Raw genomic sequence first — 19,311 nt, 5'->3', positions numbered from 1 at the left:
TTTTAAAAAATATGTATTTTTATTGATTTCAAAGAGGAAAGGAGAGGGAGAGAGAGAGATGGAAACATCAATGATGAGAGAGAATCATTGATTGGCTGCCTCCTGTATGCCCCCTACTGGGGATTGAGCCTGCAACCTGGGCATTGCCCTTGACTAGAATCAAAACCAGGACCCTTCAGTCTTCAGGCTGACGCTCTTATCTACTGAGCCAAACCAGCTAGGGCTGAAGTGATTTTTTTAAAGGTGGTAAAAGAATAGTTGATGTGGAAATTTTTAATCAGATTGTAAAGCTGAAATCAGAGACAGAGGAGTTGGGGAGATACTGGGATCAAGCCCCAGTAAGTCTGATCATTTGACAGCCCACACTGACAACTGGCCAGCCCACTCGCTCCCTATAGCCTGCAGGTGAATCCATGATCAGCACTTTCATTGAAGTTCTCACAATGCTTCATGAACCAGAAGGTCATGGTTTGATTCCTGGTCAGGGCACATGCCGTGCTGCTGGGGTGTGGTCGGAATCCTTTTGAGATGCAAAGAAATGTTGCTGGGAGTATAGAGAGAGGTTCACAAATGAGCCCTGTATGAAATCCCCAAATATTAATGCAGACAGGCTGCACTTTCGAGTAACTCCTTTTTGTTTTGTTTTTTCTTTCCCAGGGTCCCTGAAATAGAGTTAAAAAATGCCAAAGGTCTGTCCAATGAAAGTGTTAATTTATTAAAATCCTGCCTGGATGAAGTGGCCAAAAAGCATTGTGGAGAGGTAAGATTTATTTAAATGGACCTATAAGAGGACAGTAAAAATCTCATCATGTTCACCAGTGTTTGCCTTTCTGCCTTTTCTGGGACTGAAAGATATTTCCATTGCACCTTAAATCCAATTTTGACTAGAATGTTTTGTTTCTTATTGATATCTACAAAGGAGAACATTGCTATTTGTATTTCTTTAATTTATAGTACTTATGAATTACAAATTGTAAAGTGTATATAGATGATATTATTGATGCTTAAGAATCTTTCCAAAAGATGAACCTGGCCATATTTTTTGCATCCTTTGGACCTGGCACCATGACTTGATCTTGATTTGAACCTTTATATTGGAAAATATTTACAGATAAGTGATTTCTGATTAAACTTTGCCACTTTTCCTTTTTCCATATCAGAATATCTAATTATTCTCCTTGACAACAATTAGCAACATGCTCTAATCCTTCATTGTCTCTTCTCTACCTGAGCATGGGGGTACACTTAGTTCAGTGCTAATTCTTTCTTAATCCTCTGCACATCAGGGTCTACCTGAGCTCATCCTTGGGCGATGCCACTCTCTCTGGAGGGCAAACTAGGTGACTTCTTTTTTTTTTAATATATTTTTATTGATTTCAGAGAGGAAGGGAGAGGGAGAGAAAGATTGAAACATCAGTGATGATAGATAATCATTGAGTTGTGTGAATTCATTATATTTTTGGGGGTATTAACCCTTAACAGATATATGATTTGCAAATATTTTCTCCCATCTGTAGGTTGCCTTTTCATTTTATTGATGGTCTCTTTTGCTGTGAAGAAACTTTTTAATTTAATATAGTCCCACATGTTTGTTTTTACTTTTGCTGCCCCCCCCCTTTTTTTGCTTTATTTTAAATTACACTTTTTATTTTGAGATCATTGTAGAGTCACATGCAGTTGTAAGAAATAATACTGAGAGATCAGATGAACCCTTTCCTTAGTTTGTCCCTATGGTAACGTTTTGCAAAACTATGCACAGTATCATAGTCAGGATATTGGCATTGGTAGTCAGACAGTTTCATCACCACAAGGATCCCTCATGTTGCCCTTTTATAGCTACCCCCTTATACCCACCTCACCTTCTCCTTGACACCTGACAACCACTAATCTGTTCTCCAGTTCTATAATTTTCTCATTTCAAGGAAATTATATAAGTACAATCATATAGTGTGTAACCTTTGGGATTGGCTTTGTTTTAACTCAGTACAATTCTCTGTAGATTCATCCAGATGGTTGCATGAATCAATAATTCTTAATTTTTATTCCTGAGTAGTATTCTGTGTGTTTTATGGTACCACTATTTGTTTACCATCTACCAGGTGAAAGACATCTGGATTGTTTTCAGTTTTGAGCTATTAAAAACAAACCTGTTTTAAACATTCATGTACAGGGTTTTTTGTTAATCCTCACCCGAGGATATTTTTTCCATTGATTTTTAGAGAGAGTGGAAGGGAGGGAGGGAGGAGGTAGAGAAAGAGAGAGAGTTGAAGGGAGAGAGGGAGGAGAGAAAGAGAGAGAGAGAGAGAGAGGGAGGGGGGAGACATCAATGTGAGAGAGACACATCGATTGGTTGCCTCCTGCATGCACCCCAACTAGGGCTAGGGATCGAACCTGCAACCTAGGTACGTGCCCTTGACCGGGAATCAAGTCCAGGACCTTTTGGTGCTCAGGCTGATGCTCAACCAACTGAGCCACACTAGCCAAGACTCATGTACAGCTTTTTATGTGAACAGACGTTTTCATTTATCTGGAACAAATGCCTCGGAATGCAATTGTGGGTATATGGTAGTTGTGTGTTCATTTTTTAAGAAACCGCCATCCTTTTACAGGTTGGCAGTACCACTTTACAGTTCTCCCAGCAATATGTGACTGGTCCAGTTTCTTCACATCCTTGTCAGCATTTGATGTCACTGTAGCTGTTCTAATAGATGTTGCGATGATTAATGTTATATGTGAACTTGGCTAGGCCACAGTACCCAGATGTTTGGCCATATATTATTCTCTGTTTCTATGTAGGTAATTTTTAGATGAGATTAACATTTAAATCTGTAGACTTTGAGTTAAGCAGATTACCCTCCATAAGGTGGATGGTCTCATCCAATCAGTTGAGGGCTTTCATAGAAAAAGACTGGCCTTCCTAGAAGAGGAAATTTCCGGAAGATGGATGGCCTTTGGACTTGGCTGCAACATTAACTCTTTAGCCTACCCTGCAGATTTTGGACTCACTAGGCTCTATAACTCTATAATCGCATGAACCAATACCTTAAAATAAATGTCTCTCTCACTCTCCATCTGTCTCTCTTTCTTTCTCTACACACACACACACACACACACACACACACACACACACACATCCACACACACATCCTGTTGGTTCTGTTTCTCTGGAGAACTCTGACTAATATGGAAATGTATTGTGAGAATGAGAATGGCTGTTGTAAATAAGGTCAGGAGAGGCCTCTGATAAGGTGACATTTGAGCAGTAGCTTGAGGGAAGCCAGACAATGAACCCTATAAATATGGGGGGAGGGACAATTGCCAGTTTTGAAAGTAGTTCTTGTTTTCATCTAGTATTATATATCGGATTTGTTTGTATAGAAAATGCTACTAAATTAAACAGATTGGCAAAAGAAAAACATTCCACCACCTGGCTCCTGGCTCCTTTCTGGTACAGAAGTAGTTTCTCTTTGATGTAATAGAAACTACCGCCTTTTCCTAGCTTTTTTTTTTGTGTGTTTTTTTAAATATATATATTTTTATTGATTTCAGAGACAAAGGGAGAGAAAGAGAGATAGAAACATCAATGATTAGAGAAAATCTTTGATCGGCTGCCTCCTGCACGCCCCCTACTGGGGATCAAGCCCACAACCCAGGCATGTGCCCTTGACCGGAATCGAGCCTAGGACCTTTCAGTCTGCAGGCCGATGCTCTATCCACTGAGCCAAACTGGCTAGGGCCCCAGCTTTTCTTAAAAGAGCTTCTTATTTTTTTACTTACTGATTTTAGAGAAAGAGAGTAAGGGAGAGAGAGAGAGAAACATCGATTTGTTGTTCCACTTATTTATGCATTAACTGGTTGATTCTTATATGTGCCCTGACTAAAGATTGAACCCATAACCTTGGCATACCAGGACATGTTCTACCCAACTGAGCTATCTGGCCAGGGCAAAAAAAGAGCTTTTCTGTAAAGAACTTGCCTCCTAGACTCTAGGCTAGTGTTTCTCAATTGTAAATCGAAGTAGATCTAGTGAATGCCACAGCTTCTGGTATAATAAAAAATACATGAATTTCCCCCTACAACAGCTGTGGTTTCTTTGCATTTCCTCCCTAAGTCAATAAACTTTATATCCTTGTGTACCATGACTTATATTACTATTACCACTGTGTTAAGTCCCTTTAGAAAATGTTTTAAACATATAATTGAAATAAAAGTTTTTAAGCTGCTTCATTGTATAAATGAAGGAAAAAAATCTCAGTGTGTTGGTCGTCAGGTGCAGAAGGAGCTTGGCACTCTTGACCCTCTCAACTCTTGGGGTTGGGGTAGTCAGTGTGGGGTCCCAGCCACCTTGTTCTATTGATTCACCAACCCCAGTATGATTTATGACTCCCAGGTGCAGGGGAAAGTGGCTTCCTATGGTCACATGACTGTCTGAGAGGGAGGTCGTTTTTCTTCTGGTACTGTCTGAATGCTTCCCTAAGTGTAAATGAAGTGCTGTCCAGGTATTGATCAGCCTCCTACTGGCCCATTACTAGCAGGGAGATAACGAGGGCTTTAAATATCTGCTTCCAGACCCCCCATAGAATTATTTTTCAGTATGCGGTGTGGATAGATAAAAGCTGATGTTAGCAATGATTATTGTCTGCTCAGCTATCATATGTAGACAGGTTTTCTTGTAAGGACGGTAGTTTTTTTTTATGCAGTCTTAAACATTTTATCAAATTATTTGTACAGAAAAATATTTTATAGGATTTATTATACAAAAAATGCCAATAAATGAAACAGGACTACAAAAGCCAAGTGAAGCTTTTTATTTATCTAGTGATTTGTCTTGATAGCAACATGATGGGTCCTGCTGTGATTGCATCACGTCCTGAATTCAGAACGTGTCATATCAAAATAAATATCACCATTGTAAGTGGCTATCTGGTTGTCTGCATGTTTTTCTATAGTCTCTCCTGGGCACCCTGTCTTCCCATTATTTGACCATTTGTGGTTGGCATTCATCTCCATGTTTAGGTGATGATATTTGAACTGGCTTACCATGTGCAGTCATTTCTCAACGAACATAACAAGCCCCCTCCCAAGTCTTTTCATGAGGAAATGCTGGAAAGGCGGGCTCAGGAGGAGCAGCAGAGGCTGTTGGAGGCCAAGCGGAAAGAGGAGCAGGAGGTGAGACCTTTGTCATCACAGGTGGCCAGCCCCGGCGACTGTGAGCTTCTATAGGTTGTGACTGTCTCCGCCTACACACCTATATGTTAACACTGTCTCTTAGTGGGTCCCATTAATTTTGTTATTGCTTATCTCCTATTTAATTGTATATCCTGGTTACCATTTGTAATTTAAAGCTCCTTACTGTCATTGCTTTTAGGAAGGCACGTTTTATTGTTTTATTTTTACTTTCGTTAATGCTCATCTAAGGATATTTTTCCATTGATTTTTAGAAAGAGTGGAAGGGAGAGGGAGAGACCGAGAGAAACATCGATGTAAGAGAGACACATCAATTGGTTGCCTCCCGCATGCGCCCCAACCTACCAAGGGCCAGAGATGGAGCCTGCAACCAATGTATGTACGCGTGGCCAGGAATAGAACCCACAACCCTTCAGTCCGAGGGACAACACTTGAACCACTGAACAACCTAGCCAGGGCTGGAAGGGATGTTTTTTATTAGAAGATAGTGAATATTTAGCTAACCATCTTGTTTTGGTGTATTGCTATAGCTGCCTGTTAGCTTGGGGCATGTTTTCTCATTTTGTATTATTGCTGTTACACTTTTTGTTGAGTGTCTTAATGTTTTTGATATTACAATCTTGAATTTCAGGGGACTCATAAAAACACATTACTTTTCCCTACCTAAATTTAGACCCAGTGGAGCAATAGATACATGAGTTGATTGGATGGGGATCAACATATCGCTTTTCATACTGAGAAAGCTGATTGGAGAATGCAGCTGATCGTGTGTGGCTGTGGTGGTGGTGCCCGTGCCACCCTGGTCCCAGGCCCTGAGAACAGCTCACCTCCTCCTAATCTGCCCTGGACCCATGGCAGAGAGCAGCACACGTGCACTTCTCCACAGACAGGCAGACATGACAGAGGAGGGGCGGAGTCACATGTGGGAGGACAGGAGAGGCCAACAGAGTTGCTGTAGTGAAAGTCTCTCTACATGGAGACATGAAGAGTGGGGGCACTGTCCCTCTCCCACAGTCTTCATACCTATTTAAAAGGGAATGCCTATTGCATAAGAACTCTGATAAAACTGATGCAACTACAGTTTGAACTAGGTTTCATGTATTCGGGTCTCTTAGGAAGAAAGGGCTTGTGAATTTTATAAATTACAAGAGTTTTTATAATTTCAGAACTTATATGTTGTAGAGGTTTCAAAGATTGGCCTTTGATGGCAATATGATCTCTTTCAGCAACGTGAAATCCTTCATGAGATTCAGAGAAGGAAAGAAGAGATCAAAGAAGAGAAAAAAAGGAAAGAAATGGCCAAGCAGGTACACTATCAACCATTTACTAAAATGGTTTACATTTTGCTAAACATAAAATCTTTTTATTGCCATTGGTGATATTTCCCCCTCCTGTGTTACTTCAGGAGTAAAACTCAAAATGAAGCACTAAAAAAATCGCCAAACAGGAAGCAAAATTTGGAATTGTATATTATCTGTAAATGACTTAGGCTTATGCACTTATTGTAGTTTATCAGATGAGTCGAGAGAGAGATGATATTGAAGTTTTGATAATTAACTCAGACTGGAATTCTTAATACTTGGAAAATAAAACAATTTATTCTTACTGAGGAGTGAATGGAAACCATAAGGCTCTGCTTGAGATTTCATTCAGTGATGGAAAAGAAGGATTTACAGAGCAGGTTTCAAAGCAATGTGAAAAAGGATAAAATCCTCTTTTCTATATTTTTCCTGTGTCCAGCTGAATAAAAACGCCAGTTACTCATTCCATTTTCTAAAATTATGGCAGTTAACTAAAAGGAAGCTCTGAGGTGTAGTGGGAGGAGGCCCTGATGTATGAGAAGCAGCACCTGGCTTAAAGCTTTGGCTTTTTTACTGCCAAGTTCTGTGACCTTTAGGTGACACTCTCTGTGACTTATTTTCCTTATCCCTTAAAATGGGACTTATGATGTCTCCTTTTCTGTCTCATGTAACTATTCCCACAGATAACTATATTACCCTCTGAAAGTACAAAGCTGTGTACAAATTGTAAGATGTTATTACTGTTTCCACCAGGTTTCCTGCTTTATGTCTGATCTGCCACCTTGCTCTTTCTTTGAATGCTTTCCGTTCCTTTCCTCTTGCTCTTCTTTCTAACTTTTTATGCATATTCCAAGATTCTAACATTTCCATTTAAAACTGTAATCTGACTTTCAGTTCCTGAACCAGTACATATTTGGATATTAAATTGTTATTTTTATTTATTTTCCTTTTTATTTAATTTATTGGGGTAACACTGGTTAACAAAATTATATAAGTCTCAGGTGCACAATTCCACAACACATCATCTGTACACTGTATTGTGTGTTCACCACCCCCAAGTCAAGTCTTAGTCCCTCACCATTTATCCCCCCGTACCCTCCTCCACCACCACCCCACCCCAGCAATCACCACACTGTTGTCCGTATCCATGAGTGTTTTCTTAGACATTAAGCTTTTAAAAGTTGAGTTCAACTTTATTATACTTGAAAGCATTCCATTTAAATAAAATATGCACTTCCTCCTGGATTCATAATTATACACCATGATTGTTTTCCATTTATGACCTACGTCTAAAGTAGGTTTACTTGCCCTAACTGGTTTGGCTCAGTGGATAGAGCATCAGCCTGTGAACTGAAGGGTCCCAGGTTCAATTCCGGTCAAGGGCATGTACCTTGGTTGCGGCCATATCCCCAGTGGGAGGTGTACAAGAGGCAGCTGATTGATGTTTCTCTCCCATCAATGTTTCTAACTCTCTATCCCTCTCCCTTCCTCTCTGTAAAAAGTCAATAAAATATGTTTAAAAAAATAATAAAGTAGGTTTACTTTTCTTTTTTCTAGGAACGTTTGGAAGTTGCTAGTTTTTCAAACCAAGATCATACCTCTAGGAAGGACCCAGGAGGACACAGAACAGCTGCTGTTTCACATGGAGCCTCTCCTGACTTTGTAGGAAATGGTAAACATCGGACCAACTCCTCTGGAAGATCTAGGTAAGTCCTTGAGATTTCTGATCTGGAAGAATGAAAGATGTAGAAGGAATAAAACAACTTGTTGTGAAAGTTGATGAATTTTCAGATAGTTGTTTTAATAACTTTTCAAAGCCTATATGTCTTAATATACCATTTGTTAGCCATATGAAACAAAATTTTCATTTGTTTTAACACTTTCTATGTATCTTTAATTAAACTAATTTTATTGCTCACTAACCTTCATAACTGTCTATCACACTTCACAATCTTGCCTCCAATGCAGTTTGATCTGACTTCTAATGATCTACCTAGTCAATAAGGGACTTAAAATTTGTTCTTCCATCAGAATCATCATCCAGTCAAATTTCCCACTGTATTTGTTTTCAGTCTGTAACTCCTTGGGCCCCACCACGGAGGTGGGAAAAGCTCCAAATGGGCATGGTGTAGAAGATTCTTTACCTGAGAATGGAGCCCCAGTTTGTTGCCAGGGCTCCCCTTCCTGTAGCTGCTGAGGACACTGGGCTTCCCTGTCCTTGCAGGTGGGCTCCTGGGTTGTTCCCTGTCACCAGAGGTCATATGAAAGATACTACCTCTTCCTCCACATCCTTTCCACTAAAAAAATGAGATTTCCCCAAATATTTGTTGTGACTCTCTGAGGATCAGAAATAAATTTTAGTACAGAATCCATTTATGAGTGGGTTAGTGACCAAGTAGTGTAGGTATTATAATTCAGCTTCCTTTTGAGTTTAAACTGTCTCTTTTGAGAATCTAAGCAGCACTGAAAACCAACGTTTTTCTTCTATAGAAAGAAACATTTTAGGTACCAAATTAAAGACATATAAACTTGCAGGTTATAGTTTCTTTATAAGAAGGAAACGTTTCAGTTCTTTCCCTAATTCCTGACTTAAAAAAAAAAAATCAGCTTAGAAATCATTTGGATATTAACACTTAGCCACCTACCCTTAAGGTGAGCTGAATTTTCTCTTGAATACTGTTTCTGGTAACAATTTAATTTTAAGATTATAACTCCTTACACCAATTTAGATTATTTTTGCAACTGGACTTCCAGTAGGCAACATAGTTTGAAGTTGTCAGAGCATTTCACTAAGAAATACTTAACAAATTTCTATTGTGTTAGAATCAGCAGTAAGCCACGCTCAGCACGGCCAGGGGTGAACCTGAGGGGGGATAGGAGTGGGGGGGCAGTGAAGGATTAAAGAAGACAGACAAGAGACTAAAGCTGGGGCTAGGTGGGACACTGCTCTTGGATGGAGAGACAGTGCCACAGCCTGCAAGCCGAGTCTTTAGCCACAGTCCACAAAGCAAAGTAAGGTTGTGGTCAAGATGTTTACAATGTTCTCGTGGGTTTCGAATCTACTCAATTACATGCACCTGAACTCTATCAGGCTTTGTTTTGGCAGCACTTGCTGCACCTCCGCAGCCTATATCACTTAGCCACCTGGGACCACAGGTTCGGACCATAACGGCAAGCTTACAACTATAGCCTTTGGCTATAATTGTGCTGGGAGGGCTTTGCCCTCCAAGCTGGGACTTGCCTGTGGCTTTGCCACGAGAGGACCATGCCCTCTCATTAGTCCGAGGCTTGAACCTGTCCAAACGCGGTAGCCGCTCTCCACACAGCAGAAATAAATCAATGCTATGAATAAGTCTTTTTGGATATATAAAAACAGTTTTTAAAATTTAAACATTTCCATTTTTGTGACTAAGTATAATCAATGGGTCTAAGATTAGACTTGCTTTTAAGATCAAAGATCATTTGCAAGTTTACTCAAGTGGGATGGGGAATTCTCCCTTTGACATAGGTAGGAAAACTTTTTTTGTTATGCTTGTAATAGTGATATTTGTATGTCGTGGATAGGAAAACATCCCATGAGCATCCAAGAAGGAACATGAAATAGTTTTCATCTGCTGTTTGCCAAAATATTGCACATCCCTGCATGAATCTCTGTCACTGTGTTGACTACTGGCTAGGAAAGAATGAATCTTCAAGTGTAGTTTATGTGCTTCCTTGGTAAAGAAATAAAAAGTCCTTGATATACCAAAACACTTCATGATTTACACTTGATTTTGTTCCTTCCTTGCTGTTCATTGGTCTTTATGGATTAGAAAGTCAAAGGAAATAAGTATAATGTTCCATTTTATTCTTTTACTTTTCTTCTCCTAAAAAGCAAATACATACATATTTTTAGGTGAATACCAGAGACATTAGTGACATTGGTTTTCACCTCTTTATTCCTTCTTTTCTAACTCAGTGGGATTTACTTTTTATCCTTCAGAATTATTATAGCTGCCAGCCTGTCTTATGTGGCATGTACCACATTTGCCATTTTCTTGGCACTTTTACTTTTATCTTAATCATAATGATACATCTTTTTTTATTAGCACTCTTAGCAGTCTTATTGTGTTGGTGTTTAACCGTCATGATGGGGTGATTAATATTCTAAAACCAAATATTTACACACTGTAAACTAAAGAATGTAAAGATGACCTAGACTAAATGACTATTAGCACCATTGTTGGAGGGGGCAGAGCTGATGTAGAGGTGCTTGTAAATAATTTATGTTAGTAAGTCTAATATATCATTTTAAATCTTTGCTTTTATTATTTTCTCCATAAACCAGTGTGCCCCTGGTTGCATAAGTAACTTTAGAAGTACAATGTATTAGTCATTCCCTGGTGTTTGAATATGTGGACACATGAGACTCATGTCAAAATGGGTCTTATTAGCAGTAGGGTGGGGAAAGGGAAGATGTGTAGGATTGGAGGTGGAGAGACCGGATAATAATGGAGTATTACATGTGCCCAGGGGAAAGTTGGAGATGATCTCAACAGGGCAGGGGAAATGGAGAGTATGATACTTGGGGATCAGTTATATGTAGGAGGTCTAGGAGCCCAGGGAGACTCATGCTTTTGATTCGAGACAGAATGGATGACTGTGCCACAAACCAAAATAAAAGAACCCAGGGGAGAAGTCAGATTGAGAGTGGGTAGGAGGGAGGTGGCAGCAGCATCAGTAAATAGAGGGGCAGAAGTGGAGACAGCAAGTGTAGCAGTTTGAAAACAAAGAACAAGAGGGCGTAGAGATGGGAGAGATGTAGAGCTGAGGGGAAGGAGCTAATCTAGAGGGCAGATTGAACATACAGGAGAAAGGGACAACCAGTGGACCAAGATCCCAGAGAGACTGTAGGAAATGGAACTGAGGACAGCATAGCTGGCCTTCCTTGGGGTCTGGGGAAAATAAAGAATGTACAGATTCCACTAACTTTTTAGGCGGAACAATAGAAAGTGTGGGCTTTATTCCTCTTTGCCTCATGTTCTATGTGAAAATAGACGTCAAGATCGTGCTTAGAGTGAGAGGGCTGCTTTCTAGAGATTTGTCCATATGCCTCATCAAAGCATTTCTTAGAAGGGTCCAATCTTGACCATCAAGAGTGCTCTCCCTGGCCTCTTCCCTACTTCCCTCTCCCCAATTTATTTATTACTTTTGCATTATAATCTACTTTCCCAGCTGTTGCTTCCCACTCAGGAAAAAAAAAAAAAGTAGACTAGAGAAAGAGAGGAGGAGGATTTGGCTCTAAGTGTTTTAGAGACTTCATAAAAGGAAATGGCAGGGTATCTATCATTCAGTGGTTGGGAGCCCAGTTGGAGAATAGGAATTTGAAGTGCTCCAAACACCCTGTTTTTTAGCTTTCCCCAGATGTGCATGGGCATCTGGAATGAAGAGATTGTGGGGCCAATGTGGTTGAGCTAAATCTCTGTAGAACTGCTGTGATGATGAAAATGTTTTATACTAATGCTGGCCACTTTTGGCTACTAAGTACCTAAATGTGACTATTAAAGTCGAAGAACTGAATTTTTTTTTAAAAGTTTTTGTTGATTTTAGAGAGAGAGGAAGGGAGAAGGAGAAAGAAACATCGGTTGGCTGCCTCCTGCAGGCCCCCTACTTGGTATCGAGCCTGCGTCTGGGCATGTGCCCTGACTAGGAATCAAACCAGCGACCTCTCGGTGCATGGGACAATGCTCAACCAACTGAGCCACACCAGCCAGGGCAAAGAACTGAATTTTTAATTTAATTTTAACTAGTTTAAATTTAGATACCCACACGTGGCTAATGGCTACCACATTGGACAGTGGAGATCTAGAGTTGGGGGTTTGTAGAGTTCATGTGGGAAAGACCACAATTGGAAATGGGGGAGTTGAACAACTTTCCCATTAGCACCTTAAGCTCAATTTCCAGTAGAAACAGATGTTAGACTATGAATAGTCTAGTAAACAGGAGAAAATGGAGGGGCAAGAAGTTGAAAAAAAAAATCGTTGTCCAAATTTATTTTTAAGGCGAGAGCGGCAGTATTCTGTATGTAATAGTGAAGATTCTCCTGGCTCTTGTGAAATCCTGTATTTCTCTATGGGTAATACTGATCAGCTCATGGTGCACAAAGGAAAATGTATTGGTGAGTAAACTAACTACATTCATTTAACTTTTCTATCAACAAAAGTTAATCATGAAGAAACAAGGTAGAATAGACACCGAGTCCTCTAGACCGAGCAGTCCAAGGAGGACTGGTGAGCTGATAGCCGGTCATTCTAGCTTCCATTCCTAATGAGCAGAATGAAAAGTCACTCAGGTTTCCCCTTCTGTAAGACAGAAATTAAAACCTCAGCTCTTGGAAATATGGTTAGCAGGAAGATAATTTAAAGTTCATCATCATTATAATCAGTTGAGCTTTTGAAACCAAAATGGATGAAATATTATGAATTAGTAGAATTTTGCATCATGTGCATTTATTACTGATGAAATATATGCATTAAAATGAGTTCTAATGCCTGTGATCTTTTCTTTAATTTTTTTATATTCAATTACAGTTGACGTACAATATTATATTAGTTTCACTAATGCCTGTGATCTTTAATGACCAAATCCTATTTTCTTAAGTTGATATCCATCTACTTATTTAGCATTTTTCCAGTAAGCGTGTTTTACCTGACTAAGAAAACCATTTTCTTTTTTTCCATTTTATTTTCTATGTATCTTATTTAGCAGTTTTGTCTACTGATGGCTATTTGGAGTGAAGTGGTTCAGCAATTTGTGATTTGAATTGTTTATATTAAATTCAAGTTTTCATTATCTACTCCTTTGCCCTAAATGCCATCATCTTTTATCAGCCATCTATATATATAAAACCCTAAGCAACCAGTCGACCATTTGATCAGTCGACCATTTGACTGGTTGCTATGACACACACTGACCACTGGGGGCAGACGCTCAATGCAGGAGCTGCCCCGGGTGGTCAATGCGCTCCCACAGCATGAGCGCCAGATGCCAGGTTCAGGGCCGGGGAGCGCAGCTGCTGCAGCACTACCGAGCTGTGGCGCTACTGAGCTGCGGTGCTACCAAGCTGCAGCAGCAGGCTCAGTGGGCCAGGATGAGCAGGAGTGGTGCGGTGCTCAGTCGCCTGCCGCTTCGGCGTGGGGATTGGCCAAAATCGACAGTCCAACATCCCCTGAGGGGTCCTGGATTGCAAGAGGGCACAGGCCAGGCTGAGGGACCCCACCGGTGTACGAATCTGTGCACTGGACCTCTAGTACTGATATAACCACTAAGTGGTGTAGGGATCACTTGTATATAATTAATTTGACGATTTTTTTTTTTCAAATTATAAGATAAAGTTTATTTAGAAAGTTACAGAGGTAGTAGAAGTTAGCCAATTGGGCTGCATAAGTGCAGGAAACAAGTTACAGAGGCAGAAGAAGGGCCCTAAGAGCTTAGCAGAGAGAAAGGCAAATGTAAGGTGCCTGGAAGGAAGAAGAGGGCGTGTGTGTGCCCTCCCACCCCCACCCCCTCAGCTCCAGGGAGAACATGCCTAAGTTTAATTTTTAATTCCATTAATATGGTAGCCAAATTACCTAAATTGAGTTTGCTTTTTTTTTTTGGTGTCTTTTTTCCTTCCTCTTTAAGGAGCTACAAATAAGCAGGGGAGCTGCCAGGAAGCAGGCAGCAGGTAGAGGGAGAAGAAACCAAATATCTGAATGGTCTGTGAAATGGACACTTGACCTTGGCTGAACTGGACAGAATTCTGTGCATACACAGAGCCTGCCCTGTGCAGACAAAGCAGCCATTTGGACAGGTTCAGGACCTTGGTAGAGTTGATTAACTTTGGTCTTGAGACTGTCCTTGACTTAGAGCATTTCAGACTCACGAATTGGCAACATAAAACTCACTATTTTTAATAATCTGGGAGATCAGGAAGAGAAATCAATCTAATTACTTATTACCTTAACTTGGTTTCCTATTCTCATTGATAGTTATTAGACATATTCACCTTAGATTAAACCCTCATCAGGAGACATTTGCAATCTGAAAGTTTTTTATAAAACAATTACATAAATTATTTTGTTTTCTCACAATGGGTCTAGTTTTTAAAATATGTTCTAATTTTCTGTGAAATATTTTTATAAAAGATCAACTAATTAATATTTTGCTTTTCAGTTTAAAGCCATTAGAACTTCCTTATGGATAAAGCACTATAGAAACTGTCTGTATAGTATATGATGATCATTGTTAGCATATAATAGACTCAGTTTGCGTTCTTTCTGTGACATATTTTCCTTCAGCCTCATTACAGTGTGTTCTTTTGTCCTTTATTATCCCCATCATGCAAAAGTGACAGGGAGAGGCAACAATAAAATTATTAAAACAAAAAAAAACAACAACCCAGCAATTGTGAAATACCTATCTAGCCCCAGTTGGGAAGAGGAATATTTAAGGCATTGTACTGCATAATGCACACATGTAGTTAAGCTTTATGTAAATAACATCATAGTTTATCCCATAAATATATGATATCTGTGTCTCTAGTGTGTGTGTACTACTTAGATCCCACATTGCACAGGTTGCTTCCTTCGGTTGACATCAGGTTTTTTCCGCTTAGCCTAAGAATGTCAGGATTTGTTTATGACTAGCATAACAGATCACTTTAATTAAACCTTTTTAAATTGTCAGCATTTCTATGAAGTGAAAACTGCTTCTCAGATAAAAAGTTTAGGTGAGCTAGTTCAGCCACACATTTCTCAAAGTATTTTTGCTAAGGCCTCTATGTCCTACATATGCAGGTTACTTCACTTTTCAGTTTTTAAATGGAAAAAAAAATATTTCTTCAAAAAAAGTTTTTCATTTTGAAAACAGTGCAACATCACAGGAAACTATTATTTATATGACAAGAGAAAAAGGCAGAATACTATATATCAGTGGTTCTCAATTGGGATTGACATTGCCCCTAGGGAGCATTTGGTGATGTCTGGAGACATTTTTGATGGTTAAGACTAGGGTGGAGGTGCTATTGGCATCTGGTGGGTAGAGGTCAGGGATGCTGCTAACCAGCATCTTCCAGTGCATAAGATAATCCTTCAGCAAGGGATTACCTGGTCCAAAATGTCAAGGGTAAAAAAAACCCTGCTATATATGCTATGATTTCATAAATTAGGGAGCGGGGAATGGTAGAGGGAACTAGAAGAGAAATAAAACAGAATGGTGCCAGGCTAGAGTGCCTCAGTGGTTGAGCATCAACCTATGAACAGGAGGTTGCAGTTCAATTCCTGGTCAGGGCACATGCCTTGCTTACAGGCTCAATCCGCAGTAAGGAGCATGAAGAAGGCAGCCAATCAATTACCATTGATGTTTTTATCTCTCTCCCTCCCCCTTCCTCTCTGAAGTCAATAAAAATATATTTAAAACAAAACCAAAAAAAAAAAATATGGTGATATTGTGGGTGATGTTTTTTGTCATTTTTAATTTTTTGGCAATTTTCGATAATAATCTTTAATGAAAATACAGATTTTTAAATACAGCACAGAGAATAAAGCCACTAATATTATAGTGCCTTTGCACAGTGGCAGATGGTTACTAGACTTGTCATAGTTATCACATCTCAAAGTACACAGATATCAAGATCACCATGCTGTAGACCTGAAATGAATAATGCCAACATACTTTAATTACAAAATTTTAATGAAAATACAGGTTTTTATAAGAAAAATTTTGGTGTTACAGAAATTGAGCTCTCCAGATACAAGTGAAAACCATATGCCTATCACTAAATAAATGTATCTCTCTTTCTAGCTTCAAATTTAAGCTGTCATTTCTGGTTCCTTCCCTCAAAACTGTTAGCTAGTTTGTATTTACTGAATGTATTCAGATTTAGTGTTTAGAAAAATCATTTGTGTTTTCAAATTTCCAGATTACTAAAACTTGTTTACACTGTGCACACTGATATACATTGATGAAGTAATCTGGTGGAGTGTTTCTATTTCCAAATTCCTTCTGTCACATTAGTTGGTATTTAGCTTTGCGAGGGTTCACTCTCGCACTGAGAGTTGTCATTAGAGGTGAACTGGTTATGAAAGTAACATTGTGAATCCTGGCTACTAGGAGAACTCTCGTCAGATACTAAGATCTCACTGTTGATTTTTGTCCCTTTATAGTAATTATTTTTGGGGGGCTCAGAGTATATTGATAAATATTAAAACTTAGTTACAAAAGAGCATGCATTATATGAAATCATATTTTTTCTTAAGTAGCACATGGCATCCACTGGCAAATGAATGCCATGTGTATTTTTTTTATCCCCACAGAAAATGTACCAGTGAGTGTTAATTACATTTTCTCTTAATGTGCAGCCTGTGTTGAACAGCTCGGAAAACTAGTCTACAACGCTTTGGAAACAGCCACTGGCAGCTTCGTCTTGTTGTATGAGTGGGTCCTTCAGTGGCAGAAAAATATTGGTCCTTTCCTTACCAATCAAGAAAAAGAAAAGATTGATAAGTGCAAAAAGCAGGTAGGCCATCTGAGAGGGCTCGCTGAGCAAAGGACCTAATTTCAAGCTTTGTGAGATGACAGAATAGCTCCGTATTTGATTGGCTATTAAAGGTGATCAGAATGATGTGAGATCGGTTTAACCAGCGGGATGGTGCGGGACCAGCACCTTCTTGACCAGTTTTCTCAGCTTCTTGCTTCCTCTTTCCAAACTTTCACAGCGTGACCCAAACTTTTGCAGCTGCTTTCTTAGCCTCCTTTCTCAGCCTCTATTATGGCATTAATAGCCATCTCTCAATAGTGCTGCATAAGCATGCTTTTTGCAGTCTTTTGAAATATTGCTTAAAAACTGAATTCTAGGGGACTTGAGAATTCTAGAGTAATTTATAACATGGAGTTTAAGGAGAACATTTAATATTACATATTGCAGTGTTACATAATAAAAAGGTAACAAAACTGTAGGTTAAAGTCTTGTGTTTAGAAGGTAGGTGTATTTCTGATAGAAGAAAATCTGGAAGTAAATACCAAAATCATAACAGTTATCTTTCAGTGGTAATCACATAGATAATTTGTTGTTTTTGTCTTATGGGGTTTTTCTTTTGTATTAATACTTATTAAAATTTTGACAGTTAATCTTTATAATCAGAAAGGGTTTTTTAAAAAAATTAATTATTTTGAAATTAATGTTTCCTTGTTCTGGTAGCCTATTGCAAAAGAAATTTTAAAAGCTGCTCACTAATTTTATAGTATTTATACACTAAGTTTTGAGATCAAAGAAGTTGAGAATTAACTAAATTTTTTCCACTTTATGAACTATTAGGTTGACCATACGGTTTAGGGGAGGTGTCAGTTCAGGTCTATTCCTTCTCTTATCCTTTGAAAGTATGTTTTCTATTAAATATTTCACTTTTGAAGTGAAACACCAGATAATGCTGATCAACCCAATATTACCTTTTTTTTCCTTATCAGATTCAAGGGGCAGAAACCGAATTCAACTCACTGGTAAAATTGAGCCATCCCAATGTAGTACGCTACTTTGCAATGAATCTCAGAGAGCAAGACAACTCCATCGTGGTGCACATTTTGGTGGAGCACTTCAATGGGGTCTCCCTTGCTGCACACCTGAGCCACACAGGCCCCATCCCTGTGCAACTGCTTCGCAAGTACGCAGCTCAGCTCTTGTTGGGCCTCGATTATTTGCACAGCAATTCCGTGGTGCACAAGGTTCTGGGTACATCAAGTGTCTTGGTGGACGCAGAGGGCACCATCAAGATTACAGACTACAGCATTTCTAAGCGCCTCGCAGACATTTGCAAGGAGGATGTGTTTGAGCAAACTCGGGTTCGTTTTAGTGACAGTGCTCTGCCTTATAAAACAGGGAAGAAAGGGGATGTTTGGCATCTTGGCCTTTTGCTGCTCTCTCTCAGCCAAGGACAAGAATGTGGAGAGTACCCTGTGACCATCCCTAGTGACTTACCTGCTGACTTTCAAGATTTTCTAAAGAAGTGAGTAACACTGAGATTCTCTCTAATTGCACTTTACTGCTGTGCTTTTATTGTGTTTGAATGCTCAACATCTAAGTGATGTGTATAAGCTGAAAAGTGGGCAACAGAATTAGAGTTCATTCTATGTTTTCTCAATTCTTTTCCAGCCACATATGTTCTGTTTTCTTATGTTTATGATTCCCTTAACTCCCACATTTTCCTAAATTCACTTGGGCTTAATAATTTGTTTTTAAACTGCTTTTTGGGGACTGCCTGCTCTAGGAAGTCAGTAAGGATGGCTACGGAGGATATGCCCCAGGTAATCCAAATGGAAGAGCCTCTCTGTCTACCTTTGCTTCTGGTTCCTAAGGGGTCAAAGGCAAGGCCTCCTGTTTAGAAAACATCTTTAGGAGAGTACTAATTCTGCCCCTTGTTCGTTCGTTCGTTCTTTCTAAGAATTTTTTTTTTTTTTTTTTTAGAGAGAGAAGAAGGGATAAGGGGAGAAAGAGAATTATCAATGTCTGAGGGAAATCAGCTGCCTCCTGCACTCCCCCTACTGGGGATCGAGCCCACAATCTGGGCATGTGCCCTGACTGGAATCGAACTGGCAGCCTTTCTGTGCACAGGACAATGCCCAACCAACTGAGCCACATTGGCCAGAGCCTCTTATTCTTCTTAACCATTCTTCTTCATCAACAATGTCTCATTCAGCCAAGCCCTAGAATGCCAACGACTTCCTTGCTCTAGCCAGAAGATTTTCGACATCTATGAATTACAGATGCACATTTAATCGCAGAGCCAAGTTTTATCCACTTTAAGAGAAT

General features: G+C 39.5%; 1 protein-coding gene across 1 annotated transcript in view; it reads left to right on the top strand.

Moving 5' to 3' along the window:
- The window catches only part of EIF2AK4 (eukaryotic translation initiation factor 2 alpha kinase 4), a 100,530-nt gene that overhangs the window by 16,281 nt on the left and 64,938 nt on the right, over positions 1–19,311 (top strand). Inside the window, exons 3-9 of the mRNA XM_054716364.1 lie at positions 658–760; positions 5,017–5,169; positions 6,414–6,494; positions 8,046–8,194; positions 12,530–12,645; positions 16,868–17,025; positions 17,973–18,508. Of these exons, the coding sequence (XP_054572339.1) occupies positions 658–760; positions 5,017–5,169; positions 6,414–6,494; positions 8,046–8,194; positions 12,530–12,645; positions 16,868–17,025; positions 17,973–18,508 (1,296 nt within the window). The remainder of the gene's footprint in view (positions 1–657; positions 761–5,016; positions 5,170–6,413; positions 6,495–8,045; positions 8,195–12,529; positions 12,646–16,867; positions 17,026–17,972; positions 18,509–19,311) is intronic.

The sequence above is a fragment of the Eptesicus fuscus genome, chromosome 5 (assembly GCF_027574615.1).
Source record: "Eptesicus fuscus isolate TK198812 chromosome 5, DD_ASM_mEF_20220401, whole genome shotgun sequence".
Taxonomy (NCBI): domain Eukaryota; kingdom Metazoa; phylum Chordata; class Mammalia; order Chiroptera; family Vespertilionidae; genus Eptesicus; species Eptesicus fuscus.
The sequence above is the reverse complement of the archived record's forward strand: the minus strand, read 5'-3'. Positions and strand labels throughout refer to the sequence as shown.